Source organism: Ceratotherium simum, chromosome 39 (genome assembly GCF_057802395.1).
Source record: "Ceratotherium simum simum isolate JZ-2026a chromosome 39, ASM5780239v1, whole genome shotgun sequence".
Taxonomy (NCBI): domain Eukaryota; kingdom Metazoa; phylum Chordata; class Mammalia; order Perissodactyla; family Rhinocerotidae; genus Ceratotherium; species Ceratotherium simum.
The window spans coordinates 15,013,820-15,038,536 of NC_141938.1; the positions used below are offsets into that span (position 1 = coordinate 15,013,820).

The 24,717-nt window shown below is 64.7% G+C and overlaps 5 protein-coding genes across 12 annotated transcripts in view; 2 read left to right on the top strand and 3 right to left on the bottom strand.

Annotated features, from left to right (window-relative positions):
* Positions 1–525: 525 nt before the first annotated feature.
* JSRP1 (junctional sarcoplasmic reticulum protein 1) lies at positions 526–3,572 on the top strand. The gene is made up of 6 exons (XM_004441341.3): positions 526–673; positions 1,306–1,343; positions 1,503–1,632; positions 2,001–2,159; positions 2,803–2,894; positions 3,007–3,572. Exons 1-6 carry the CDS (start codon positions 556–558, stop codon positions 3,487–3,489), a joined length of 1,020 nt encoding a protein of 339 aa, XP_004441398.1. The 5' UTR covers positions 526–555; the 3' UTR covers positions 3,490–3,572.
* Positions 3,573–3,730: 158 nt separating this feature from the next.
* AMH (anti-Mullerian hormone) lies at positions 3,731–7,158 on the bottom strand. 2 transcript variants are annotated; one of them, XM_087425806.1, is made up of 5 exons: positions 6,062–7,158; positions 5,318–5,460; positions 5,009–5,117; positions 4,763–4,922; positions 3,731–4,675 (listed from the first exon to the last, which is right to left on the bottom strand). In XM_087425806.1, the coding sequence occupies exons 1-5, from the start codon at positions 6,519–6,521 to the stop codon at positions 3,814–3,816; spliced, it is 1,734 nt and encodes a 577-aa protein (XP_087281932.1). In that variant the 5' UTR covers positions 6,522–7,158; the 3' UTR covers positions 3,731–3,813. The 2 variants fall into 2 exon arrangements, with proteins under 2 accessions (XP_087281932.1, XP_087281931.1); XM_087425805.1 differs by having other exon boundaries at positions 5,009–5,138.
* Positions 7,159–7,226: 68 nt separating this feature from the next.
* Positions 7,227–17,422, bottom strand: SF3A2 (splicing factor 3a subunit 2). Of its 3 annotated transcripts, XM_087425808.1 has the most exons (10): positions 17,305–17,385; positions 13,059–13,371; positions 12,602–12,793; positions 11,952–12,023; positions 10,573–10,619; positions 10,116–10,225; positions 9,153–9,202; positions 8,904–9,044; positions 8,260–8,328; positions 7,227–8,167 (listed from the first exon to the last, which is right to left on the bottom strand). In XM_087425808.1, exons 3-10 carry the CDS (start codon positions 12,725–12,727, stop codon positions 7,346–7,348), a joined length of 1,437 nt encoding a protein of 478 aa, XP_087281934.1. In that variant the 5' UTR covers positions 12,728–12,793; positions 13,059–13,371; positions 17,305–17,385; the 3' UTR covers positions 7,227–7,345. The 3 variants fall into 3 exon arrangements, with proteins under 3 accessions (XP_087281934.1, XP_087281933.1, XP_087281935.1); XM_087425807.1 differs by lacking the exon at positions 13,059–13,371 and having other exon boundaries at positions 17,305–17,422; XM_087425809.1 differs by lacking the exon at positions 17,305–17,385 and having other exon boundaries at positions 13,165–14,037.
* Positions 17,423–17,578: 156 nt separating this feature from the next.
* On the top strand, positions 17,579–19,954 carry PLEKHJ1 (pleckstrin homology domain containing J1). The gene is made up of 6 exons (XM_087425810.1): positions 17,579–18,031; positions 18,135–18,202; positions 18,315–18,381; positions 19,211–19,301; positions 19,380–19,443; positions 19,542–19,954. Exons 1-6 carry the CDS (start codon positions 17,938–17,940, stop codon positions 19,605–19,607), a joined length of 450 nt encoding a protein of 149 aa, XP_087281936.1. The 5' UTR covers positions 17,579–17,937; the 3' UTR covers positions 19,608–19,954.
* Positions 19,955–20,708: 754 nt separating this feature from the next.
* The window catches only part of DOT1L (DOT1 like histone lysine methyltransferase), a 72,548-nt gene continuing 68,539 nt past the window's right edge, over positions 20,709–24,717 (bottom strand). For all 5 annotated transcript variants that reach the window (XM_087425799.1, XM_087425798.1, XM_087425803.1 and 2 more), the window contains one exon: positions 20,709–23,620. Coding sequence is in view for 1 of the 5 variants with exons in the window: in XM_087425803.1 (XP_087281929.1) it covers positions 23,613–23,620 (8 nt within the window). In the remaining 4 variants the exon portion in view is untranslated. The remainder of the gene's footprint in view (positions 23,621–24,717) is intronic.

The following is a 24,717-nucleotide window of genomic DNA, read 5'->3' on the forward strand; positions in this document are numbered from 1 at the left end:
CCTGGATTTAGGGAGTGGGGGAGGGGGTGGTGCCAGGAATGGCGGGTGACGGAGGTGCAGAGGGGGACCCCCTGGGGGCAAAGGCCTGGGAGGGGCTGGGCCGCACGTAGGCCAGTCCTGCTGGCCTCTGGCACCGGATAAAAATAGTCCCTGGTCTCAGAGAACACGAGCCGCCCCTGGGGCCAAGGGTTCTGGTCTGGGCTGTGTCTTTGCCCATCTCCGTGCGACCTTGGGTGGGCTCCAGCAGCCTCCGCTGTGCGGTCAGGGATGCTGGGGCCCCGGAGAGGCCGGGCTATGGGGAGGCGTCCCAGGACAGGCCCGGGGGTCACGGAGCGGGCCTGGCGGAGGCTGCCGGGCCACGCCCAGCGGGAGCATGGATTTGCCAAGTGCAGGGGGCCCCAGGCAGAGGGACGGGGCTGGGGGAGGCAGGGGCTGGGTAATTCCTGTACTCGGAGACCCCCAGGTCAGGCCCACAGCAGGGGCCCCGCGCATGCAAGACGCCTCCACCCTGTCCCCCCAGCCCGACTCTGGACCCGCTGCGTCTCAGACGTCGCCATGACAACCAGGGCCTTGGAGGAGCTGGATGGCGGCCTGGGCAGCTGCCAGGCGGACGAGGACCTCTCCACGCTGGCTGACCCCTGCCCAGGCCGGCCCCCAGAGGACAGGGCTCCAGGTACCCACGGGGCGCTGGCAGGGCAGGATGAAGCCCACACCCCCATGGTCCCGTAGACCAAGTGGCGCAGCTTCAGAGACCAGGACCTGGGCTCCCACACTGGACTGGCTTAAACTGTGCTCCGCATTTCTTTTTTTTTTTTTTTAATAATTTTTATTTTTATTTATTTTTTCCCCAAAGCCCCAGTAGATAGTTGTATGTCATAGCTGCACATCCTTCTAGTTGCTGTATGTGGGACGCGGCCTCAGCATGGCCGGAGAAGCGGTGCGTCGGTGCGCGCCCGGGATCCGAACCTGGGCCGCCAGCAGTGGAGCGCACGCACTTAACCGCTAAGCCACGGGGCCGGCCCAGTGTGCTCCGCATTTCTAACCTCAGAGCCCACTGGTGCCTGCGGGGGGGGTCTGTCAGGAGCCCAAAGGACACAGGTGCTGGGCCGCACAGGTCGGGGCTCGCATCCCAGCTTCCGGTGAAGTGCTGGCTGCCTTTGGGCAAGGCTGCTGCTGAGCCTGTCTGGTCTCTAATCTGGAGAATGGAAGCCGTCACCTGCCCCTGACCCAGCAGAGCCCGGAGGAGGGTGGGATCGGCCGGGGGGGTCCCCACGACCTTGACTCTCCCTCTTTTCCCACCAACAGCGACGCCCAGGCTGGCTGACTCCGGCGGCTGGCCCCATGTGAGTAGCCGGGGCCCTCGGGGTTCAGCCCAGGATGCGCTGGAGTCTGGGACACGCTGGCCAAGGGTGCGGGGGTTCTCCAGCCCATGGGAAGGGTTTGGGCTCCCTTACAAGGAAGATGCCAAGGGAATACTCAAGACGATTTGTGACTCCCCATAGGATTCTCAGGAGCCCACAGCTGAGGGCAGCCCCGCAGGTGGAGTGGATGACAGGCCCAAGAAGACAGAAAAGGAGCCTGTGGCCAAAGTGGCCCCAGCACCCGGGAAGGAGAGGCTGAAAGCAGGAGCACGTGGGTTTGCAGGAGGCAGGGGTGAGGTGGGGAGTGAGTATGGACCGGTATGAGGGGTAGGTCCTGGGCTGGGTCCTTGCAGGGGGAGGAGGCGGCACGGTGCATGGAGGCTCCTGGCTGAGTGGTGTCCAGACGCTGTAGGCAGTAACTGAATGGGCCGGGAGCCCTTGCTAATTCATGATAACACCAGCTAAGGTGCTGCTAACCTTCAGCTACTTCTAGAATATTCTGAGCATCCAGTGAAGCTGCCAAGCACGCAGGACTTCGTTCTCCGGCCCAGGGCCGCACAGCTAGGCAGGGCAGGGCTGAGGTTAGGGCGCAGGTCGGCCCCCGGGTGCCCGCGCCCAGCCCCGCACTTGCTCCCACAGCGCCCCGGAGCCCCGCGCGGAAGAAGGCGCAGAGCGCGCCGCCCCCGCCGCCCCCGGCCCTGAGCGAGGAGCTGCCCTGGGGGGACCTGTCGCTCAACAAGTGCCTGGTGCTCGCCTCCCTCGTGGCGCTGCTGGGCTCGGCTTTCCAGCTGTGCCGAGGTGAGCCTGCGCCCCCACAGGGGACTCCTCCGGGGAAGCGCGTGCGCCCCCAAGCGTCGGGTCTGTGCGCCTGCCCTCTCCACTGGACAGCTCTCCTTCCCCTAGTATGGACCTTGCGCGGGGTCCTCCTCCTCCCCCCTCTCGCTGGTCGGGGATGGAACTTGTGCGCTCTTATGGTCAGCCCTGGGCCCCCCTCTCCAGGACCGGCTTTAAATGTTCCCCTCTACTATGGACCTCGCGCGGGGCCCTTTCCCTCCCAGTTTGGACCTTGGGCATCTCCCTCCCCTGTGAACAGACCTCACCCCCACGAGCCTTGCACGCCAGGGTGGGCCGTGGGCGCCCCCCTTCGGCAGCGTGCGCCTTCCGTGTGCGCCAGGGCGCTCCCGCAGCCCGCGGAGGAACACAACCGGCCCTTTTGCAGCCGGCATGAGAAAGGCTGGGAGGGGAGGGGGCGCCGGAGACCTGGAACCCCTTTGGAGGGCTCGGAGGGCTCCAGCCCAGCCTCGGCGTTCGGGGTGGCGTCCGCCTGGGCCCCCTTCGCCTGTCCCCGGGGGGAGCGAGCTCTAGGGGCGAGGGCTGGGGTGGATGGCGTGCTCGGCCCCTCGGCGCAGGCTGACTCGCATCCCCTTGCGTCCTCTTCCAGACGCCGTGACTGGGGAGGCGGTGGCCCCCGCGCCTGTCCCTGAGCCCTGGGTCCCGTCAAGCTCGGCCCCGAAGGAGCCAGCGTCGCCCTTGGTAAGCGCTCCTTTCGGGTGACCGCGGGCGTGGGGCCCTCATTCGGGAGAAGGGGCCCGGGCCGGCCGGGGAGGTCTGCGCTGACCCCACCCCCGACACTGTCCTGTTGCAGCCGAAGCCCGTGGCCTGGGCCCCCCCTTCAGGACCGCCGGCACCCCAGGCGGAGGCAGAGAGGCCCAAGGCTCCCAGGAGCGGGGAGGCTGCAAAGAAGGACGAAGGAGAGCCTGGGGAGGAGCGCGCGCCCCTCGCCGACCGAGGGCCCAAGGAGAGACCGCGGAAAGAGAGGCCGCAGAAGGAGGAGAGGCCGCGGAAAGAGAGGATGAGGAAGAAGAGACCGCAGAAAGAGAGACCACATGAGGAGAGGCCGCAGAGAAAAGAGAGGCCGCGTAAGGAGAAGCCACGCGCCGCCAGGGAGCCCCGGGAAGCCCTACCCCGGCGCTGGGAAGCACTTGAAGGCGGCCATCGGCCGTGGGCGCGGGGCTCCGGAGACCCCGAGCACAGGAAAGGGCCGGCCTGGGCCTCCGCGCGGCGCCCAGACGAGGAGGACCGGCCTCCGGGCCGCCAGAAGCCCCGCGCGGGCAAGGGGCGGGACTGAGCCGGACCTGGGTGCTGCGCCGGATCCCGGGACCACTTCTCAGTGGCCCCGCGGGTCCAGTAAAATAAAGCGAGTGAGCGGCCCCCGCGTCGCCTGCTCCTTTGCGCCTCGAACCTGCCCGGGGCCTGAAAGAGGGGGATGGAGCTTCGGGCCGGGGAGAGGCGGTGGAGCCGACCGGGATGACGCGGCCCTGCTGGCGGAAGGAGGCCCCCCGCCCCCAAAGACGCACGGACACCCGAGCGGGGTGCTTGCTGGTCTTTATTGGGGCGATGACTGGGGTCCGAATAAATATGGGCAGGGCGCTGCTCGGGGCCCGGCGGGGGGTCACCGGCAGCCGCACTCGGTGGCCACCATGTTGGGCACATGGTGCGCGCGGATGTGCTCCTCGGACAGGGTGATGAGCAGCTTGCCCGCGTAGGCCGTGGGCACGCAGCAGGGCGGGCGCGCCAGGGCGGCGCCCCGGGCCTGCATCTTAAGCAGCAGCACCACGTGGTTGCCGTAGCGCGGGTTGCGGTCGGACTGCGGCCAGCCGCACGCGCCCTGGCAGTTGTTGGCCTGGTACGTCTCCGGGATGAGCACCGAGCGCTCGGCGCGCAGGTCCACGCGCAGCTGGTGCAGCGAGCACGGCCCGTCAACGGCCCCGGCCCCCGCGCTGCGCTGCGCCCGCCCGCTCTGCTCCCGCCCGCGCCACTCGGCGCGCAGGCCCTGGAGCGCCTTCAGCAGCAGCAGCGCGCGCAGCGGGCCGCCGGGGCCGCCCGGGTCCCCCGGGTCCCCCGGGCACAGCTCGAGCAGGCGCGCCAGCAGCGGCTCGGCGGCGGGCGGCAGCCCCGGGAGGCTGCGCAGGTCGGCGGCCGCCGCCTGCAGCTCGGCGGCCACGCGGCGCGCCAGGCCCGCGGCCCACGGCGCCGACGCGGGGTCCGGCAGGGGCGCGGGGTCCCCGGCGGTGGCCGCGGCGGGCGGCAGCAGCAGCAGCAGCGGCTCCTCGCCGTCGAGCAGGCGCTCCAGCGCCGCGGGGTCCGACAGGTTGACCAGGCCCTGCGGGAAGCCGGCCAGCGCGCCCGGGTCCAGGGCCAGACGTGGCGGCGAGGCCCGGGTCGGGGGACCCCGCAGCGCGCGCACCAGGCGCGTGAGCGTCTCCAGGAAGGGGTCGGCGCTGGGCGGCGGCTCCTCGGGCTCCGGGGACGGCCTGCGAGGCAGAGTCCGGGGGTCTGAGCAGGCACGAGGCCGCGCCGACCCCCCCTCCCCGCGCCCCCGGGCCGGGGCCTGTGCGCACCTGGGCGGCGGGAAGGGCACCGTGTCTAGACGGCCGTGCGCGGGCATGGGCGCGCGCCCGGGCTGCTGCAGCAGGAGCAGGACCGGGGTCATCCGCGTGAAGCAGCGGGGATCAGCGCCGAACAGCAGCGCCTGCAGCTGGGCCGTACGCAGGGGGGCACCTGCGGGGGTAGCACGGGGCGGGCTCAACGGCCTTGAGCAGAGGGCAGCCCGCACCCCCGCCCGGTTCCTCTACGCACGGGCCTACCGTCTCCGCGGGGCCGCAGGGTCAGGGCGAGCCCGGGGCCGCGCCAGGCCCCCGCCGGGCGGTCCACGGCCAGCGCCAGGTAGCGGGTGTCCCGGGACGGGCAGAGGCCCTGCGGAGACGGGGGCGCAGGCTGCTGGGTGTGGGCGCGGGATGCCAGTCCTGCTCTGTCCCCTGCCCTTACCACTGCCCTCCATGGGTCCCACCTGGACACCCGGAGCCTTTCCAGTAACCGCGGTTAATCCCCCTCCCTGTCCCTGCCACGCATGAGGGCTCCTGGGGACCACGAACTGCCCGTCAACTCCCTGGTACCTGGGCCCCCTGCAGCCCGGCGCCTATGACAGTGACCTCAGGGCCGGGCCCAGGGTACAGCACCAGCAGCGCCGGCTCCAGGGGACCAGCTCCTCCAGGTGGCGGCTGCTGGAACCTCAGCGAGGGCGTTGGCTCCCACGTCACTGCGGCCAGGACAACCGGGAAGGGGGGACGCCTAAGCCAGGGGCCTGAGCCCTTCCCCCAAGCTGTTGCCCCACCCCCACTGGGAGCCTTGGGGAGCCTCACGGTAGAGGCTGACGCCCCTGACCAGGGGCAGGACCTCGCAGGGACATGGGTGGCCGGGGAGGAGTGACCGACAGGATGGGTGGTGGAGCTGCCCCCGTCCCCCGTCTGTGGGTCTGGGGATTTCCGGGGGGAAGCCCCTTCCCCGCAGTGGGTCTCTGAGGCCAGTGGCCCCTGGGGACAGGCACTCTCACGCCTGGCTCCTGCAGTGGGAGGAGGGGCACCCTCGCTGGACCTTTGGGTTGGGCGGGCCCCACCCACTTCGGCTGGTTCCTGGAGCACTGCAGGAGCGAGGATCTGGGAGTGGGCACTGGGGCTCCAGACACGACAAAGATGAGGGCGCCCCGCTCCCAGGCCATCGGCCTCCAGTCCCCCAGGAAGCCAGGGAGGGGTCTGGGGGGGCTCTGGCAGTGCCCTGTCTTGGGAGGAGGGGGGCCATCTCCCATCTTGGGAGACTAGAGCCCGGTGTCCCACCCAGCTCCAGGCCACGGCCCCACATACCTTCCTCCAGATGCAGGACCACCAGCCGCCGCCCCCCGGGTTCCCCCAGCCATGCCTGCAGCTGCTGCAGAGGGAGCAGGGTGGCCTGCCTGTTGCCGGGGGAGCAGACCCCGAAGGTGGCCAGGTCATGGGGGCCCCAGTGGGCACGCCGCACGGCCTCCAGAAAGGCCTGCTCGTAGCCGCTCAGGGCCCCCACCACCCGCAGGGGGACGCTGCTCCCATTGCCACCCTTGCCCAGCGTCACCAGGCACCCCAGGGGTTCCCGTGGGCTGCCTGGTGGCCAGACGCCCAGGGGGGGCCAGTCCCAGTCCTGGCGGAAGATGAGACCCCCAGTGCCCGTGGCCGGCTCCCCGGGCAGGGCTGGGGTGCTGGCGACCTGTTCTCTGGGGGTCCCGGCCCTCAGCAGAGCCCCCGTGGCTGCCAGCACCAGCGCCAGGCAGCAGAGAGGCAGACCCCGCATCCTGGGTTCTGTGACAGGCTGGGTTGCCCGGCCTATATGATGAGCCCAGAACGTCTGTGCGGGAGGGTGGCCCTATCTCCTGGGACGTGACCTTGGGTGCCAATGCCTGGCGCCCGCCGGGAGCCTCGGCAGCCGGGCGGCTGTCTCAAAGCCCCTTCTGTCCCAGCCCAGCTGCCTATCTCCTCACGGGTGATAGGAAGTGTGGCCTGTGACCCGACTGTCAGACTGTCCTTGACGATCTCCCCCGGAGCTGGGTGAGAATGTGAGAGGGAGTGACCGGCCCAGACCATCAACAGCTCCTGGGCTGCAGGGGGACAGGCCTGGAGGAGGGCAGAGGTGCCAGACAGGGCCAGGCCCCGAGGGGCACCAGGTGGGCAGGCCAGGCTGGGGCTCCCCACTCTCCTGCTCACTCACCCCACCCTGGGGCCCACGAGGCTGCAGGAAATCCCAAGAAGAGCGGCAGCCTTCGCTCTACTCTCCTCCCGGAGGACAGACCCCAGACCCACGGCACGGCTGGCTGGCGGGGTCTGTCCTCCCCCAGCAGCCTCCAGGCCAGTGTCCTGCTGGGGACACAGGGACACCTGGCCCTGAGCCAGCCCCACACATGGTGGAGGGGCACCCCTGGGGTTCACCAACAGTGAGTGGGCACTATCCTCCCACCCTGCCTGCCCACTCACCCAACCACACAACATTCCACTCTAGGCGTCAGGGAAGCTGTTTAATGAGTTTTGGGGACACAACTCAGCCGGGTACAGAAACACGAACTTTGCTCCAGGAGGCAAATACAGGAAACAAAACCAGACTTGCCAGGATGGGGCGGCTTTTCAGTTGGTGGGGGGAGGGGGTGGAATGTTCCCAGGGCCTTCGGAGGGCAGTGGGGGCCTCAGCATCGGGGGCATGGGAGTCGGGGGGTGCACCCCAGGATTTGAGGGGTGAACTCCAGGAGGCTGGGGGTGGACCCCAGGAGCTGGAGGATGGACCCCAGGAGCTGAAGGGTGGACCCCAGGAGGTGGAGGGTGAACCCCAGGAGGCTGGGGGTGGATTCCTGGGGCTGGTGGATGGACCCCAGGAGCTGCTGGATGGACCCCCGGGGCCTGGGGGTGAACTGCAGGAGCTGGTGGGTGCACCCCCGGGGCCTGGGGGTGAACTGCAGGAGCCGGTGGGTGCACCCCTGGGGCCTGAGGGTGAACCCCAGCAGATGGGGGGGGATGGACCCCTGGGGCTGGTGGGTGGACCCCTGGGGCTGGAGGATGAACTCCTGGGGCTGGAGGATGGACCCCAGGAGCAGGGGGGTGGACCCCAGATGCTGGTGGGTGGACCACTGGTGCCGGGGGGTGAACCCCGGGAGCTGGGGGGTGAACCCCAGATGCTGGCGGGTGGACCACGGGTGCCGGGGGGTGGACCCCAGGGGCTGGAGGGGGCAGCTGGGGAGGGCCCGGGGGCCCCGAGGGGGCAGGCCCGCTGGGCGGCATGGGTGGCAGTGGCAGGCCTCCAGGTGGAGGTGGGGGCAGAGACTCGGGCAGTGGCGGCCGCGGGGGCAGGCCGTTCATCAGTGGGGGTGGGGGCCGCTTCACCCCAGGAGGCCCGGCGGGCAGGCTGGGCGGGGCGGGTGGCTTCTCCATCTTAAAGTGAAACTGGAGGAAGAACTGGAGGGAAACAGAGGTGGCTGAGTGGGATCCAGGGGCCTGGGGTGGGGGCCAGGCCAGCAGGGCAGCCACCGAGGCCCCGGAGCACGTACCTGCTTGGTCTCCCGGTTCCAGTGAGTCCAAAACTTGCCCTCGGCCTTGTCAATCTCCCTGCTGGGCACCTGCACAGGGAGCAGAGACGGGCCTTCAGGACCACGAGGGCGGGCACCGGGGCGGGAGCTCAGTGGAGTGCCAGGTGCCAGCGTCGCGGGCAGGGCCTGCCCCTCGGCCTTGGAGGAGGCCCTTTTGTGAGGGGACAGGGTTTAGTTTGGGGTCACAAACTCGGCTTACGATCCAGCTCTGCTGCTCAGTAACCCACGCCCCCCAGGAAGTCATGGTTTACGCTGCTGTGTTCCTCGTGTCTGTCCGCGCCGAGGACGGTTACGGAGTCCCCGGACAGCACGGCAGCGGGCCTCACTGCCGGGCCACGGCAGGGGCTCCGCTTCTCGGTGGGCACCCACCTCGGGACACCTAGCTCCTAGCCCCCGCTGCGCTGCCCCTTCCCACCCCTCAAGAGGCAAGGGCCCGCTGAGGAACACCCCTGACCCCAACGGGAGGGGGCTGGAAGCCCCCTACTGGACCGAGCAGACCCTTTGGCTTGCTCCTCCGCCTCACGGGGCCCTGGGGGGGACTGGCTGGAGGGACAGGGACCGGCCGGCAGGCCACAGGGCAGGGACCTGGGGAGCCAGCACGCTACCTTGAAGGCGATGGTCTCGTAGGGCTCGGCGGCCATGAGCAGGTACTGCCAGCGCCGGTCTGGGGGCTCAATCCTCTGCTCGTAGGCGGACATGAAGCGGTGGCGCGGCACGATGCCCTCGGCGACCTCGGGGTAGTCGATCTGCGGGGACACGGCCAGGGGGCAGCAGCGCGTCTCAAGGCTCCTCTGGGGCTGAGGGCAGAACCCAGGAGCCCACCCTCCCAACCCGGCCCCCGGGCCTCGTCTCACCTGGAAGAGGAGACTCTGCTGGCCCATCTCCGTGTCCCTCTGCTTGGTCACTGCAACACATGAGGGTCTCAGCCAGGCCCGCTTGCCCTCCCCAAAGCTAAGGGACCTGGGGGTGGTCTCTGCCTGGGGAGGTCACCTGGCCAGTGAACTGGAGCCCACGGGTGAGCGAGCCCCCCAGGGCTGTGCTGCAGGTGAAGGCCCAGGTGCGTGGGGCCACCTGCCCAAGCCCACGTGGGTGGGCTTCTGTTGCCCTCACCCCCGAGGCCTGGGGGCACCGAGCACGCGGGTAAGCACGGCCTGTACCCCTGCTTCCGGGAGAGAGCGCCCTTCACACTAGAGCCCTGTGGCTTCCAGGCTGTTCACTCAGCCCCGGACATGCCACACTGCCCCTTAAGTCCTCCAGCGCCTCCCTGCTAGTCTCGGAGACCACTCTGCCATCCCAGCCCTGGCTCGTCGAGCAAGCCTACCCCAGGGCCTTTGCATACTGTGTCCCGTCTGGAATGCCAAGAAGACACAAGACGTCCCCACCTTTTGCAGGGACACCAGCCAGGTGGCTTCCTTCCTTTCCTTTCTTTTCAACTCCCAGGAACAGCCCCCCACATTCCAGCGGCAGCTCACCCCGCTCTCTGGACCAGGGAACCAAGAGCCCTCCTCTCTGCTGCTGGTTCCCTTGAGAAAGCTGCCGTTAACCCAGACCCCCAGGCCCCCTCCTCTTTCTGTTCAGGCCGAGGAGCCGGTACCCAGTTCCTAGTCCAGAGGAGAGGAGCACCAGGAGAGTACGAGCTCCCGACACCCCGATGGTGTGGGGGACACTGTGCTCCTCATGGGGGAGGAGGGGCGGGGAGGGCCGGAGAACAGCAGGCCTGTGTGGCTCAGGGACGGGGTCACGGGGTCTTGGGGCCCAGCCAAAGGGCACGTTCACGCCCTGTGCCAGCTGCGGGCGGGCCCCGCGGACAGGCTCACCTTTGTAGCCTGGGCGGCCGATCTTCACAAACTTCTTCACCTCCACCTTGACCTTCTCGGGCGCCGGCTGGGCGGGGGCCTCCTTGGCCTCCTTGGCTGCTCGCCGGGCCCTGTGGGCGGGCAGGAGGGGCAGACACAGGCTGTGGCGCCTCCACACAGGCCGCCAAGGCCACGGCCCAGGTGCGGGGAGCCGCCCCGCCCCGGAGCTCGTCCGTCCTCGTCCTCGGGGTGAGGGGGATGGGACAGACAAGGCATCTTTCTCTTCCTGTCACCCTGCCCACTGTCCCTTGCTGGGGGCCCTTCCCAGAACCCTCCCCAACTATAGAAAAGCTCAAAGCCTGGGTAGAGAGCATCGAGCCACGGGTGGGGTCCACCGGCCCTCCCCTCGCACTCCCCACTCCACACTGGCTGGGGTTGCAGGGTCGCAGGCCCCCCGGGAAGGGGTGTGCACACTCACAAGTTGGTCTGATGCTTCTTCCCCTGGGTGTGCGCGAGGTAACTCCCCTGCAGCGGGAAAGCACACAGGATTCAGGACCGAGGGAGGGAAGCCTGGGTGCCCCCCACTGGGCCAGGAATCCCTCCGTCTGCCCGGAGCAGGGCCCCGTGCCTGAAGGGGACAGAGCAAGGAGCCAGCCTCTGTCCACAGACCGGGCGCCACGTGGGCACCTGGTCGTGGCTGAACAGACAGGCTCTGGCCAATCTACACAGACAGGACGAGTCTCAAGCGTCGGGTATCAGAGCCTGTGGACATGGGAAGTCTTGTCCGCAGCGGGAGCCAGTGAGGGGACCTGCTGGACTGTGGACGGCACCTGGAGATGGCTGGTAAGCCCACATGTGAGCACGTGCCATGACTGTGTGACTCCATTTTAACGACACCACAGAATCTCGCCCACGGGGGCAGGATGAAACGTATGTTCTGGTGGTTCTCAAGTGGGGGCTGTTCTGATCACTGAGGGGACATTGGGTGATGTCTGGAGACATCTGTGGTTGTCACACTGGGGGCGCTCCTGGCATCCAGTGGGTGGGGGCCAGGGATGCTGTGCAGCCACCCACAGCACAGAGGACGGCCCCACAGAGACTGACCGGCCCTGATGTCAGCAGTGCTGGGAGAGGGGGAGACACAGGACCCCGAAAGCAGAGACTGTTCAGTTCAGCACTGTTTGTAGCTGAGAACAAACTGGAAGGCAAACTGAACCTTCAACACAGAACAGGACAAATGAAACCTACAAATTACTGAACAAATTAACCCCACGCGAGTATTCATCAGATAATCATTTAGACGACCTCAAAGTCGTTACAAGATAGGAACTAGAGCCACACCAACTAGACCTCAAGAACCCAAAGTGGAAGGTTCCGGGCTGTGCCCCATGTTCACAGAGACGCATTTATGTAGTAACAGCATTAAGGGACTACAGCAAAATGGACTGAAAGGACGCTCAGCAAACCCACAGCCCTGGGGGCGTCCGGGGGCTGGGGACAGAGGGGGCCCGGCCTTCACCTGCAGCAAGGAGGCTCTCCTAGAGATGCCCTCTGAGCACACACTCTGGAGTTAGCGGTCAGCTCTGAGCGCCGCGCCCCAGGCAGAGCCCCTTGGTCCTCGGCCGCGTTCCCAACGACGTCCCAGAACTAACAAGGCAAGAGCTGCGAGGCCGGGGGTAGCGAGTCCTGCCTGAGAGGCAGGAGCAGGCGGGGGGTCTGGGACAGGGAGGGGACGTGCGGGAGCAGGCGGGGGGTCTGGGACAGGGAGGGGACGTGCGGGAGCAGGCGGGGGGTCTGGGACAGGGAGGGGACGTGCGGGAGCAGGCGGGGGGACAGCCCCCCCGGCTGAGCACACACCTCGTTGTTGTGGAGCGTCAGGCACAGCTTGCACTCGTAGGAGCCCAGGTGGTTCTTCATGAAATAAGGGTCCTGGGAGGGAAGCAGGCTCCGTTAGACAGCGGGAGGGCGTGCCGGGCCCTGCCCCTTCTCGTGTCCCAGAAGCACGGTCTCCGCACTGGGCCGAGGAGCGGGAGCGGCCCGGGGCTGGCAGGAGCCTAAGGCAGCACTGCGCAGACCCCCGGGGTCCTGGAAATGCCGAGTCCACCTGCAGGGCGTGGGTGACCCTCTGCATCCACAGCAAACTCCTGGGGAGGGAGGGGTCCATGCGGAGTCCCTGGCCCCACATTCATGGGCGTTTTGGGTCTAGAAAGAGGCATCGCCGAAACAGCACTGCCGGCTGTCCATCTCCCAGGCCGGGCCAGGGACCTGTCCACAAACCACGGCCGCGCTCTGAGGGTCGCCGCACGAGCCAGACACAGGCAGAGGAGGAGGAGTTAGACGGAAGGCCCACGGAAACCTGCGTCTCTGCGTGTCCCGTGAGCGGAGCAGGGGCTCCTGGGCCGGGGCTCACATCCCCACTCCACCACCCACTCACCCGTCAGCTTCGGCACTGACAACCCACACCGCCGAGCTCTGGCTCCTCTGGGGAAACGGAACGGTGACCCCACCTTGTTGATGTCGATGGTCTCCAGGGCCAGCTGCCGGAGACGCTCCCTGCGGTCTCGGTTGCTCTCGGAGGAGGAGGCCACGCCCCCACTCCCGGTCTTGCCCCCGGGACGATGCTGGAAGTCCATGGCGAAGGCCTCGGGGCTGGATCAGACTCTGGTGAAACCTGCGGGGGCCCGGGACGGGCTGCGAGGCTGCGGGAGGCAAGGCAGACGCCCATCTATCTAGTCCATCCCTACTGCCCGAAGCACGAGAGGTACTCAAGACCCGCTTGCGGCCGAGGAGGCGCCCCTGAGTCCTACACACCCTCTTCCGTGCCCTCACCCACCAGCCCTGCCCCTGGGGGTCCCAGATTCTCCCAGGCTCAGCCCAAACCCAGCGTGCAGGCCCCTTCCTCTGATTCCCAGCACTCTCCTTCCTGCTGGGCAATGTCAGCCCGGGCACCTGGGCTAAACTCACAGGATCCTGTCTCTGCTGGGGTGGACTCACAGGGACAGGGCCCAGGAGTGAACACAACCCCCCAAAGATGTCCCCGTCCTGGTCCCAGGACCTGTGGACGTGTCACCTCACGTGGCAGAGGAACTTTGCAGATGCATTAACTTGAGGCCCCTGAGATGAGGGATGACCCTGGATCCCCGGAGGCCCAGTGTCATCACAGAGTCCTCATCAGAGGGAGGAGGAGGGTCAGAGGCAGAGAGAGATGGGAGATGCTGCGCTGCGGGCTGTGCAGACGGAGGAAGGGGCCCCGAGCCCAGGACACGGCCTCTAGAAGCTGGAAAAGGCAGGAGACGGTTCTCCCTGGAGCCTCAGGGAAGACAGCCCTCCCTGAACCTGGATTCAGAATTTCTGGCCCCAGAACGTGAGATGATACATGTGTGTGGTTTGAAACTACTAAGTTTGTGGTGATTTGCTACAGCAGCCACAGGAATCTAACACACAGGGTACAGGCCAGCTGTGCCAATGACCTCAGTCGCCCCCAACTCTACGGGGGCCTAGACCCCTCCCTGGCCCAGTTCTTATTCCTTTGACAAGCTTATGAAAATCGCACGTGTGGGAACCAGCGAAGCGACCATCTAGCTGGCTGCAGAATCATGGGGTCACCCCACCAAAGAGTGAGACTTCTGACTTCACTCAAGTCCATTCAGAGCTGCCAATCATTAAATCTTGTCAGGCAAAGCGTGAGAGACAACCCCTCTCAACCATCAGCCTCATCTCATAAACAACATTTCAACATGGAAAAAGGAGGACACGATACCAGCACAGCCCTGCGCCAGAACGCAAGCACGGCCCAGAGGAACCTCCTGCCTGGCCATATCGATGAGCCCAGGGAGCCCGCACCCGTCACCTACAGGGGCTGCCAGCCAGTTGGCCCTGAACTCAGTGATTCTGTGGCCAGATCCGAGTGCAGGCCCCTCAAGGGAGGCCCTGCCGTCTGTCCAGCGGCTCACGGGCTGAGCACTGCCCACCCCCAAGGGGCAAAACCCCACCCTCCCTGCTGGCCTCGGGACGGGAAGCTGGCACAGGGGGAGTGCATGTGAGAGCCGAGGGGCACTACCTGCCCTCTAGCCTCTACCCAGAGCGTGAATCCGGGGGCCCGGAGCCGGCTCCCTCCGGTGAGTGACTTGCAGGCCTCCCCTGCAGAGATTCCCAGGGCCGGGAGAGGACGGCGCTTCCCCAAACTCTGAGGACGGGGGCCTCTGAGGCTGGGAGTGTGCTCTGACTAACTCAGCAGCCAGCTGGCAGGTACAGGAAAGGTGCCCAACGTCACGAACCATCAGGGCAACGCGAGTGAAAACCGCAGTGAGACACCACCCTACACGGTCAGGACGGCTGTCATCACACCAACCAACCAACGACAACCAGTGTTCTCGGAACGAGGGCAGGAGCTCAGAGGGACCTGCGGCACCACTGCGGGGGCCAGGACAGAGAGCCACCTGTCTGCTGATGTCCTGTTCCTGTCATGCATTAGTGACACCTTCAGAACATTCTCCTGGAACAATGGCTGGGAGGAGCTGGAAAAGTCGGTTGGAAGGCAACAAGGTTAACCAAGCCAACAGCTCTGATCCGTTTGAGGATGAGCCCAACTCCTTCCTAAGCGGCCAGACTGGGCTCCTCAGTCCCGGAGGCTGGCCGGGAAATGTGCATGGGGGTCAGGGGTCGCAGAAAGCACCTGCTGCGAGAAGCTGATGGGCTCAGGAAACCCAAACAAATCTGTAACCGCTCACCAAATGAGAGTGAAAACCAGTAACCATCGGACACTGAAAGTGCTGGTTACTCACAGCTCCCTGAACACACGCTACCCCCCACCCCCCGCACCCCCCCCAACTGAAATGAGAGCCTCTGCCATGAGAGAAAGGTCACAGACCCAGGCACCCTCGACTCCCTGGGCAGGGCAGTTTTATTCTTAGAAGAATTGGAATGAAGGGCCTCCTGGCTTAGAGATGTGGACACAGTGGGACAAGAGAGCTGGGGGAGCGCCAGGCTGAAAAGAGGGGATTCCATCAAAACCCGCCCACGGAACAGCAGCTCCCCCACACCAGGTCCAGACAGCAGGAGGCCCAGCCCGGAGCCCCCAGCCCAGGGGACAGCAGGAGTCTCTTCTGGGGAAAGAGTGCCAGAGAAAGCATTCTCAGACACTGACAGCTGGGGTCCCCCACGCCCCAAAGAAAACACCAGCTCCCCACCGGGCCCACGGAGCAGGGAGACTCCCTAGGTGAGAAACTGGGCTCTACCCGCAGAGTGGGCAACTTGACATACAGACACGAAGGATCGCTGTGTCTCCAAGAAAGCAGACACCTGATGAAATCTCAATAGGAAAGGTTAACGTTCTCCTGAACTGTCCGGGAAGTTATCTACTGCACCGTGACCCTAGAACAGGATGCCAAAGGTTAGCAAGGTGAAGCAAAACCAGAATGAATCCTTGGACAGTAAAGACCGGATGATCCCCCCAAAAAATGGAATACGGGGCTCAGAGATAAGAATTAAAAAAATATTTCCTAAGGGAGAACCAAATAATGAAAAAACAGGAGGCAGAACAAGAACCTAGATGAAATTCCAGAAGGAGAACAGAAAGAAGCATGGAGAGTGTTATCACACAAACAACATGAGAACGTGTTCAAAGAAACGAAAAAATCCAGGACTGAAAGGACCTAATTCTTCCAAGAAAACAGACCTACCGAGGTCAACAAATAAACAGACCGTCAATAAACAGATCAGGAAACTTCACAACACCAAGGAAAACCATTAAGTTTCTACTACACAGAAACAAAACTAGAAATAACAGCTCAGAAGCCAGAATGGGACCAGACCTCTCAGTAAGGCAGGCAACGCTTTCAACAATTCTCGACACGATTTTCAATCTAGAATTTTATACCCAAACTTCTAACTCTGAGAATAAATAAAGCCATTTTCAGATAACCAAGAACTCAAATCAATCAACGGATTTCTTAAAAGCTACCAAGACATGCTCTTTACAACTGCGCAAAAATACGTGTGTGCGGTGTTGGAGTTTTGAAAGAAAAATTATTAAAAAATTAATGAGTTTTTGGGGGAAAACAGAACAAGGAAAATGACACAGATGAACATCTTAATATTTTCGCTTTTAAAAAACAGGACTAGGGCCGGCTCCGTGGCTTAGCGGTTAAGTGCGCGCACTCTGATGCTGGCGGCCTGGGTTCGGATCCCGGGGGCGCCCCAAGGCATCACTTCTCCGTCCAACGCGAGGCCGAGTCCCACGTACAGCAACTGGAAGGATGTGAACCTATGACATACAACTATCTACTGGGGCTTTGGGGGGAAAAAACTGAATAAATAAAAAATCTTTAAAAAAAAAAAACAACAGGACTAATGATTTCACTAAAGCTCAGGCTCTATAAACACGTTCAAGGGATGGAAGGCGACGTTGGAGCGAGTGGGTGGGAGGCAGAAATAACCTCATCAATCACGGTAGGAAGTCAGCAGGTCACGTCTAAAACCGACACACTCAGAAAAAATTAAGTTTTGTACAAAGATTAAGGCCAAGCATCCAGAATTCTAGAGGCGTGGCCTCTGGGGAGGGACCAGGGAACCGGGATGAATGACAGTTCTTGGTGAGCACGCTACTATCCCCGTAAACCTGCCCAACAGAACACTTTCGGCGGCTCCTCTCGGGGGTTCTGCGCGGCCAAAAGGAAGAAGGGGGAAGCGGGCATCCGAGTCATTTAAGCTCGGGCTTCGCTCGCCAAACGGGGCGGGCTCACGGTCTCCGGTCGCCCCTGACGCGGGGCTGGGCACTCTGCCCCCAAACCTCGCTTATTCCTCAGCTGGCGTGGAGCGGGGACCGCCGCGCCCCCGATCCCACAGTTACGGGAACTGGGGCTCCCAGGGGCCGAGGGACCCCGCACCGCAGAGCCAGTCCACCAGCACGCAAATGAGCGCTCAGAGGCGTCCTCGGTCCACGGAAGGAGCCCCAGCCCTGCGGCAGCGCCCCCGACCCGACCCGATCCCCACGGGCCTCTGGAGGGAGAGCTCCGACGGGCAGGGGGCGCCCGGGACGCTGAGGCCCCACATCCCCGGGCACGGGCCGCCGCGGCCGCTCGGCCCTCAGCCCGCGCCCCCCGCCGCAGGCGCCCCTCGCCCACGTCCGCTCCCCTCCAGGGAACCCCGGGCCCCGGGGCCGCCGCCCTCGCCCCGCGCCGCTCCTTACCCGCACCCGACAACGACATACCGTTGTCTTTCCAGCCGCCGCGGGGGCCGCCACGACTTCGTCCTGCACACGCGCGCCGCGGGCTAAGGAAGCACTTCCGGGGGCAAACGGAGCAGGGCCTCCCGTGTGCGCATGCCCGATCCGCCGGCGACGTGGGCGGGACGCTCTGGAGGCGCGAGGGGAAAAGGGCGGGGCTGAGAGTGCGGGCCGGTTCCCGAAGTGCGCGTGCGCACCAGGCTCTCGACGACCTTTGGGTCGCCTCTAATTCCCGCGAGGCCAGTTATCGCGGGAGGAAGGGCTGCGACTCGCCCAACATCTGCCTTCTCCTGTTCGCTTCACTAAAGGGCGCCAGCGGTCGTGGGGGTGCTTTATTCTGTTGCCACGCGGGCCTAGCTTACTTCATGGTTATATATAACGGCGGTGCGTCTCACCCACTATCCCGTGCGGCCCACGACGGCTTCGCTCGGCCGCGGCGGCCCGGGTGACGTCAGCGCCACGCACCGATGATTGACAGGATAAGCGGCCCGGGGGCGCGCAGACGCAGTAGCTCCGGGAGCGCTTCCGGGACGGCGCCGTGGGACTTTTCTGGCGCGAGCGGGGACGGCGGCCGAGAGGGCGCAGCCTGGGCTCCGCGTCCTGGGTCCCAGCGGCGCCATGCGCTTCAACGAGAAGGAGCTGCAGGCGCTGTCCCGGCAGCCGGCCGAGCTGGCGGCCGAGCTGGGCATGCGGGGCCCCAAGAAGGGCAGCGGTGAGCGGGCCGGGGCGCCGGGGCGGGCGGGCCGGGCGGGCCGGGGCGGGGAGGGCGGCCGCCGAGCCCGCCGAGTCCGCGCGAGCCCGCCCTGTGCCCGCAGTGGTGAAGCGGCGGCTGGTGAAGCTGGTGGTCAATTTCCTTTTCTACTTCCGGACGGATGAGGCCGAGGTAGGGCGCCGGGGGGGGGGGGAGCTGGGGAGGGGGGGGAGCTGGGGAGGGGAGGGGAGGGATCGGGGTCGGGCTCCCCGCAGTTTGCCCCCATCGCCGCGTCTGCCCCCAGCCCGTCGGAGCCCTGCTGCTGGAGCACTGCAGAGTCGCCCAGGAAGAGCCCAGCGGCTTCTCCATCAGTGAGTGTCCATCACTGAGTGCTGGGGGGCGGGGACGAGGCCCGCCGAGACCCAGCTCCGCCCGGCCGCGCCCCAGAAACAAAGTCCGCCGGGCCCCTCCCCTGCGCTCCTCCCCTGGGGTCCCAGGCTGGGCACACCTGTCCCAGCCACTTCCGAGCTGCCACCCCGAACGCCACCTCTTGTTGGGGACCAGTGCCCTCTCGGGGTGCCCGGTCCACTGCTGGGGGCCCCGGAGGATTACTCCTGGGCTCTCTGGAGAGGGTGTGGAGTATGCAGGGGAAGACGGAGCCTCTGCTAGTTTCTGGGGGCTGCCTTAACGAAGTGCCGCAGGCTGGGGGGCTTAAACAGCAGAAATTCACTTTTCCCGGTTCTGGAGAGCGGAAGTCCGAGATCGGGTCGTCGGCAGGCAGGATTCTTACAAGGGAGAATCTGTCCCATGCTGTCTTAGTTTCTGGGGGTCGCTGGCAATTTTGGCATTCCTTGGCTAGTAGGAGCATCACCCCGTCTCTGCCTCCATCTTTTGTGGCCTTTTCCCCTGTTTATGTTTGAATGTCCAGTTTTTATAAGGACACCAGTCCTGTTGGATTAGAATCCACCGCACTCCAGTATGGCCTCGCCTTAGCTAATTATATCTGCGACCACCACCTATCCAAATACAGCGGCATTCGTAGGTCCCAGGAGTTAGGATATGTCCTTTGGGGGCATGCAATTCAATCTGCAGCTGGCGGGAAGTGGTGAGTGCAGGCTGGGGCTGGAGAGGCTACAGCTGTGGACAGCAGCAACAGGAAGCTGAGGCCTGTGGTTGTCTGGGGGGCCGCTCCCTCTGCAGGCTTCATCGGGGACCCTGAGCGGAAGTACCACTTTGAGTGCGGCAGCGAGGAGCAGTGTCAGGAGTGGATAGCCGCCCTGCGCCGAGCCAGGTGGGCTACGGGCTGGCGTGGGGGCCCCGGGCAGGGGCAGAGCAGGGCCCTGTGAGCGCGCGCTGCTTTCTTCCCCAGCTACGAGTTCATGCGGAGGAGCCTCATCTTCTACAGGAACGAGATCCAGAAGATGACCGGCAAGGTGCGGGAGGGGCACAGGGTGCGGGGGAGGTGGAGGGGCTGGGGGTGTGGGCCTCCTGGGCCCTGGGCTCACGCCGCCCCACCCACCCGCCCACACAGGACCCCCTGGAGCAGTTTGGCATATCGGAGGAGGCCAGGTTCCAGCTGAGCGGCCTGCAGGCATGAGTCCGGGCTCAGGCTCCTTGGCTTTCCTACTGAGGCTGGGGCACGCCCTCCTCACCTCGCTGGGCCCCCCCCACCTCGCTGGGCCCCGGGTTTCCTGGCCACACCTGGATTTGCCGCGGGAGGCGTTTAGGCTTAAAGACTTCAAAATCTCAAGGCTGGTGGGGGTGGGCAGCAAGTCCTCCTCCCCATGCCTCGGGACCCACTGGACTGGCCCAGTACCTCTCGGTGCCACATGCTGCTGCCGGGGACGAGCGTCCACTCCCAGGAGCTGCGCCTGGCCCCTCGGGCACGTGCATCCAGGGCCTGGCGGGCGCCTGGGGCTGGCACAGCTCTCCTGCCCTGTGCAGGCTGAATGTACAAAGCTAGACGATGCTGTGAAGGGCAGGGGGCCCGTGCCTCCTGGGCCACTGTGAATTCTCCACCTGCTGACGGGGCAGACCCTGGCCGGACGCCTCGGGCCGGCGTGCTCGTTCTGTTCAAATAAAGGTACCTCTTTTCACATGGGGCGGTGGTGCGGTGAATGCAGTGGGATGCGTCCACAGGCTCGTGGTCCCGGGTGGTCGAAGCCAGCTCCCGAGGGAAGTGAGGCTCGTGGGGACAGAGGTCCTGTCCAGGCTTGAGGGTTAAGTGGTGGGGAGGCTGGGGCCAGGCTCCTCAAACCAAGGGAGGCCTGGAACCAGAGCTAGGAAAGGCAGGGGGCCCTGAGTAAGAACGGAGGGAGTGTGTGATGGAATTATAAGGTGACCCATGACCCACCCCTGCTTTCCAGGCCTCCCCTGGGTGCAGGCGGGCCCTCAGGAAGGGTTTGGCCCATGTTGTTCAAGTCTCTCATCAGTTGGTTTTAGTTAATCAAAAGGGAGGCCGTTCTGGGTGGGCCTGATCCTGTGGGGTGTAAGCCCTTGAGGTGGGGCTGGGCCTCCCCGAGGTGGGGGCTCGTCATCTGTCTGTCATGGTCACAGCGGCTGTCTTCAGGAGCACGAGGAGCTTCTGCTGGAGTGACTGTCCTCCCCACTGGGGACGGCGAGGACGGCCCGGGGCCCTCTGGGTTCTCCAAGACCTTGTCATGTCTTGATTAGGAAGAAATGCTGCCACCAGACCAGGTTCGAGTGAAAACAAATATTTTATTACAGCATCTCGAGGTGGAAATGCAGGGTGCAGGGGGTTCCCTTAGAAAAAGGGGGTCAGGCCACCAGCCCAGAGAGGGACAGGCCGTGCCAGCACCCCCAACCCAAACAGTCTACCAGGAAAACAAAGCAAAGCCCACGTGAGTTACAAATCAAGGTCGAGACATGAGAAATGAGCCGGTGTGGATGGACCTTCTAATGAGAATGACGCAGCGGGACGAACATCGTCTCCTACTGCAGCAGGTGGATAAATAAAGGGGTAGGGGTCTTAAATAAGTCACGAGTCACAGCAGGGAGGAAAGGCTGACCCCCCTGATGGTGGGTGGTCCTAGTTGTTAGGGTTTCCTGAGCAAAGCGACCTTGCAGCCCGCTAGCTTCCCTGAAGGTGCCCGCCGTCACAGCAGGACCAGGGCTCCATCCAGCGCCACCCAGAGGCCAGAGCCCGCTGCCCGAGTCGTGTGCCGGGGCCTTGCTGCGAGGAGGCTGGTCTCAGAAGGGCCTAGGGGCTCAGACTGGAGGGCGGGCACAGAGAGGAGACTCCCGAGTGCTCACGGCCGGTGCATCCCCAGCAGTGGGCGTCGGTGCCCGTGCGCAGACGCGGCGTTGGGGGGAGCCCGCACGAGTGGCAGTGTGTGTGCAGGGGCGCTTGGTTCTGGGCCAGGGCCGCGCCGCGGCTGCTCCTGCCAGCTCTGCAGCTTTTCAAGGAGCTCTGTGCTCCCCACGTGGAGAGGGCAGCTGAAGGGACCCTCTTGGAGCGGCCAGGCGAACGCTGCCCTGTCCTGGGGGCTGGGCGCGCGGGGTTCAAGGGGCTCACGGGGGTGAGGGACAGCACCTTCGTGCATCAAGAGCACCAACCGCCAGGGAAGGGACCAGGGTGGCCAGTTACAGGAGAACGGGCCAGCTCCGAGAGCCCGTCACAAGCACCGTTTTCGGCTTCGACTATTGCTCTGGGCAGGGTGTTACCCCAGTCAAGCAGGGAAGTGGGGCCCGCCCACGGAAACCAGGCCTCCAGGCAGCGGCCAGGCCTGCTCAGCACGGGTGGGTCTGCCCCTGGGAGGCTTCTGGAGGTGGGAAACCATCCTGCTGTCGCCCTTTCTGGCCCGCGTTCCACACGCCTCTGCCCGCCCGGCCGTCCTCAAGGCCAGCTCTAGACTTGGCCGCAGGGCTGAGGAGGAAGCAAGCCAGGCCTCGGCCACCACACCCACCCTCCCTGACAGGCAGAGCCCCAGCGTCCACATCTGGAGGGGCGGGCTGGGCTGGCTGGGCTGGGGAGGGCGGGACCTCCAGACTTTTCCTCTAGCAACAAGTTAAGCCCCTACACAGAGCCCCACCTTGGAGAGAGACGAGTTCTGCCCCTTCCCTGGCAGTGCCACCTCAGGGGGGCAAGCACCTGAGGATGGGGCTCTGACCACACTCACCCAGCCCTTGCTGGAGTGCCCTTCTTGGGGTCTGGAACCCAGCTAGGACCTTTGGCCGATGTTGGCCCTTTCAGGGGACCAAGGGCTCCTGGACACGCCCTCTCAGGGTGGCACACAGACAACAATGCTCAACTGGGGGACCTTGCACAGTCACAGATCACTGTGCTGCAGGGGCCCAACAACCCTGCTGACAACCTCTAAAAGCACCCAGAACAGCTCTCCTGTTTGCCTGTGGAGCCTTTGCCCTGGTCCCCTGTCCCCAGCGCATTCGTTCACAAGCACCATCGAGACTGCTCCAGTGTTGGGGCAAGTTCACCCCAGCCGAGGGGTCAGAGGGCCAGTGGAGACAGAGCGGCTGCACGGACTGACCAAAGGGCCTCGGGCAGGGGCGAGGGGCTGTGGGCCAGCCCTGGGCCAATGCCACTTGTGTGCACTTGAATAAATAAAAAGGTTTTCCCCCCTCACTTTTCTTTTTTTTAGTTTACTGTGCATCATACAATCTAAAAATAAATGAAGTCAAGTCTATGAAATTTATAAATTTTCATCACATCTCTATAAAATACTGTCACTCGTCACCGTGACTCTTTTCTGTACAGACACACCAGGCACCCATGACTGACCTGCCCCATGTCACCGGCTGGCGCACCACGAGCTGACTGCGCTCCGGTGGACCGAGGCGGGAGCCCGGGACGAGCAAGGACGTACAAGAGTAATGCACTTGTTAGAGCAGCCGGCGCACCATGCCGTCCGAGTCAGGTTCCAGACCCGCCTCGCGAGCACCACTCACAACGGGTCCCCTCCTCGCGGCTCCACCACCACAGGCGCTGAGGAGGATCAGGAGGGCCTCACCTGCCGCCAGGCCCGTCCGCCCGCCAGGCCCTTCCTATGCCAGAGGCACCGCTCCCGGCCTGCAGGGCTAACAGTCTGGTCGGAGCCGTTCACAGTGATGGGCAGGGCGCCCTTGGGGGTCAGGCCTTTGCAGAGGGCTGGCGCATGGCCTGGAGACGGCGGCCTTTGGTATAGGAAGAGCGCAGGGATAAAGGCGGGCGCGTCAAGGACTGGACTTGGCGTTGGTCAACCTCGAGTCAGCACCAAGAGAACATGGAGGGCGGGCCTGGCGACGGGCTAGCACCGGGACCGGCAGTCGGCGTCTCCGCAGCGGGCCAGTCCTTCGGGAAGATGTCTTTATATAGATCCTCTCATATATAGTATTTACATTTCTCAATAGGTTGCCTTTACGACTTCGGTGGAATAAAATAAGTCAAAATTGTTTATACTTTTTAAAAAACGATAAATACTTTATCTAAAACTATCAACAGTACGAGCTGGAGCCAGGCCCAGCGTCTCCCGCAGGTCTGCGCAGCGCTGATTCACAGTAGAACTTCGTCTTCTGTCCTCTGTCCGTGCTCCCGGCACCGCGGCCACCCCATCCTTGCATAGGTCTCGAGGTTGAGGTAGAAATCCTAGTTACCTGCGGAGACCGCGTGGGAGAGAGGCAGGATAGCGTTAGCATTGCATCTGGAGAAGCCCAGGGAACCAAAGCCTGCTACAGACGGACGGACGGACAGATGGACAGAACATGGTGGTTGCAGGGCTGTGGCCCCGCCACTCCTGGCAGGGACCTCGGTGCCATGCCCCTTGTCCAGTCAGAGGCAGGAGGTCCCCATCCCAAGGCCCTGCCCGAAATGCATGGGGTGCTGGCTCCTGGCCTCCCCCCTCCCAGGAACCCTGGATCTGAGACCCTCCCTGGTCACTACACGCCGGGCACTGCTCACGGTGGGCCTGTGGGCAGCCCCGCTGACAGGCCTGCACACCCCAGAAGCAAGGCTGACGCAGTCCAGCCCAAGGAGACCGCCTGTGACGGGCCGAGGACAGAAGGACAAAAGGCAGCTGTCCAACGTAGGCCAGCATGGGGGGCCTGACGCCCAGATGCTTCCACATGCACAACTCTGACTCCTTCAAGCTGGTCCCGGCCGCACGATGCCTTCTCTGACAACGTGAGGCTGCCGCGCACTAAAGCTGCCCCACCTTCTGGGTTTTTCCAACACGGAGGCATGGGCCACTCCCAGACCTCAAATAAGGCTGTCCGCTGATCCACACCCTGACTGGGGGACCATCAGAGTCCAGTGGCCTCATGACTGTTTCAACTTCAACACACGGCAGACCCTGTACCTGGCCCTTGACACCCAATTAACACCCACTTCTGTTCCTCGAGTCCCGGCCCCGTGCTCCGGGGCACACTGAGGCAGCACCAGCAGTGGCCAGCCAGCTGCACCAGGGGCCCGGCTCTCTAATGCCGTCTCGAGCCCGAGGAGGAGCGGACGGGGTGCTCCCTGAAGGCCTCACAGCCGCCTTCCTCGTCCCGTCCTCAAAGTCGGGCCCTTCCTCCGCGCTCTCTGCTGACTCCGAACTGCCGGCCCCAGATGCCCGGGCCCCGTTCCCTGGAGGCCGGAGGAGCTGTGCTGTGGCCACAACCACAAGGCACTGCCTGCTGGTCCGGGAGCCCTTCCTCCGGCCAGTGCCACACCCACCCGTTACCCATCAGCTCCCAGGGCTGCAGGCAGGGAC

What these genes read in the sequence shown, in the direction of transcription:
- JSRP1 (XM_004441341.3), top strand. Translation starts at nt 556, where the DNA reads ATGACAACCAGGGCCTTGGAGGAGCTGGATGGCGGCCTGGGCAGCTGC. An exon ending in ACTCCGGCGGCTGGCCCCAT is followed by an intron (nt 1,344 to 1,502) that starts GTGAGTAGCCGG and finishes GACTCCCCATAG; the next exon opens with GATTCTCAGGAGCCCACAGC. An exon ending in GGCTTTCCAGCTGTGCCGAG is followed by an intron (nt 2,160 to 2,802) that starts GTGAGCCTGCGC and finishes GTCCTCTTCCAG; the next exon opens with ACGCCGTGACTGGGGAGGCG.
- PLEKHJ1 (XM_087425810.1), top strand. Translation starts at nt 17,938, where the DNA reads ATGCGCTTCAACGAGAAGGAGCTGCAGGCGCTGTCCCGGCAGCCGGCC. An exon ending in TCCGGACGGATGAGGCCGAG is followed by an intron (nt 18,203 to 18,314) that starts GTAGGGCGCCGG and finishes GTCTGCCCCCAG; the next exon opens with CCCGTCGGAGCCCTGCTGCT. An exon ending in TCCAGAAGATGACCGGCAAG is followed by an intron (nt 19,444 to 19,541) that starts GTGCGGGAGGGG and finishes CCGCCCACACAG; the next exon opens with GACCCCCTGGAGCAGTTTGG.
- SF3A2 (XM_087425807.1), bottom strand. Translation starts at nt 12,727, where the DNA reads ATGGACTTCCAGCATCGTCCCGGGGGCAAGACCGGGAGTGGGGGCGTG. An exon ending in AAGAAGCATCAGACCAACTT is followed by an intron (nt 10,226 to 10,572) that starts GTGAGTGTGCAC and finishes GCCCGCCCACAG; the next exon opens with GGCCCGGCGAGCAGCCAAGG. An exon ending in AGCAGAGTCTCCTCTTCCAG is followed by an intron (nt 9,045 to 9,152) that starts GTGAGACGAGGC and finishes GTGTCCCCGCAG; the next exon opens with ATCGACTACCCCGAGGTCGC.
- AMH (XM_087425805.1), bottom strand. Translation starts at nt 6,521, where the DNA reads ATGCGGGGTCTGCCTCTCTGCTGCCTGGCGCTGGTGCTGGCAGCCACG. An exon ending in CCGGGCTGCAGGGGGCCCAG is followed by an intron (nt 5,139 to 5,317) that starts GTACCAGGGAGT and finishes CACACCCAGCAG; the next exon opens with CCTGCGCCCCCGTCTCCGCA. An exon ending in CCTGCGGCCCCGCGGAGACG is followed by an intron (nt 4,923 to 5,008) that starts GTAGGCCCGTGC and finishes CTACCCCCGCAG; the next exon opens with GTGCCCCCCTGCGTACGGCC.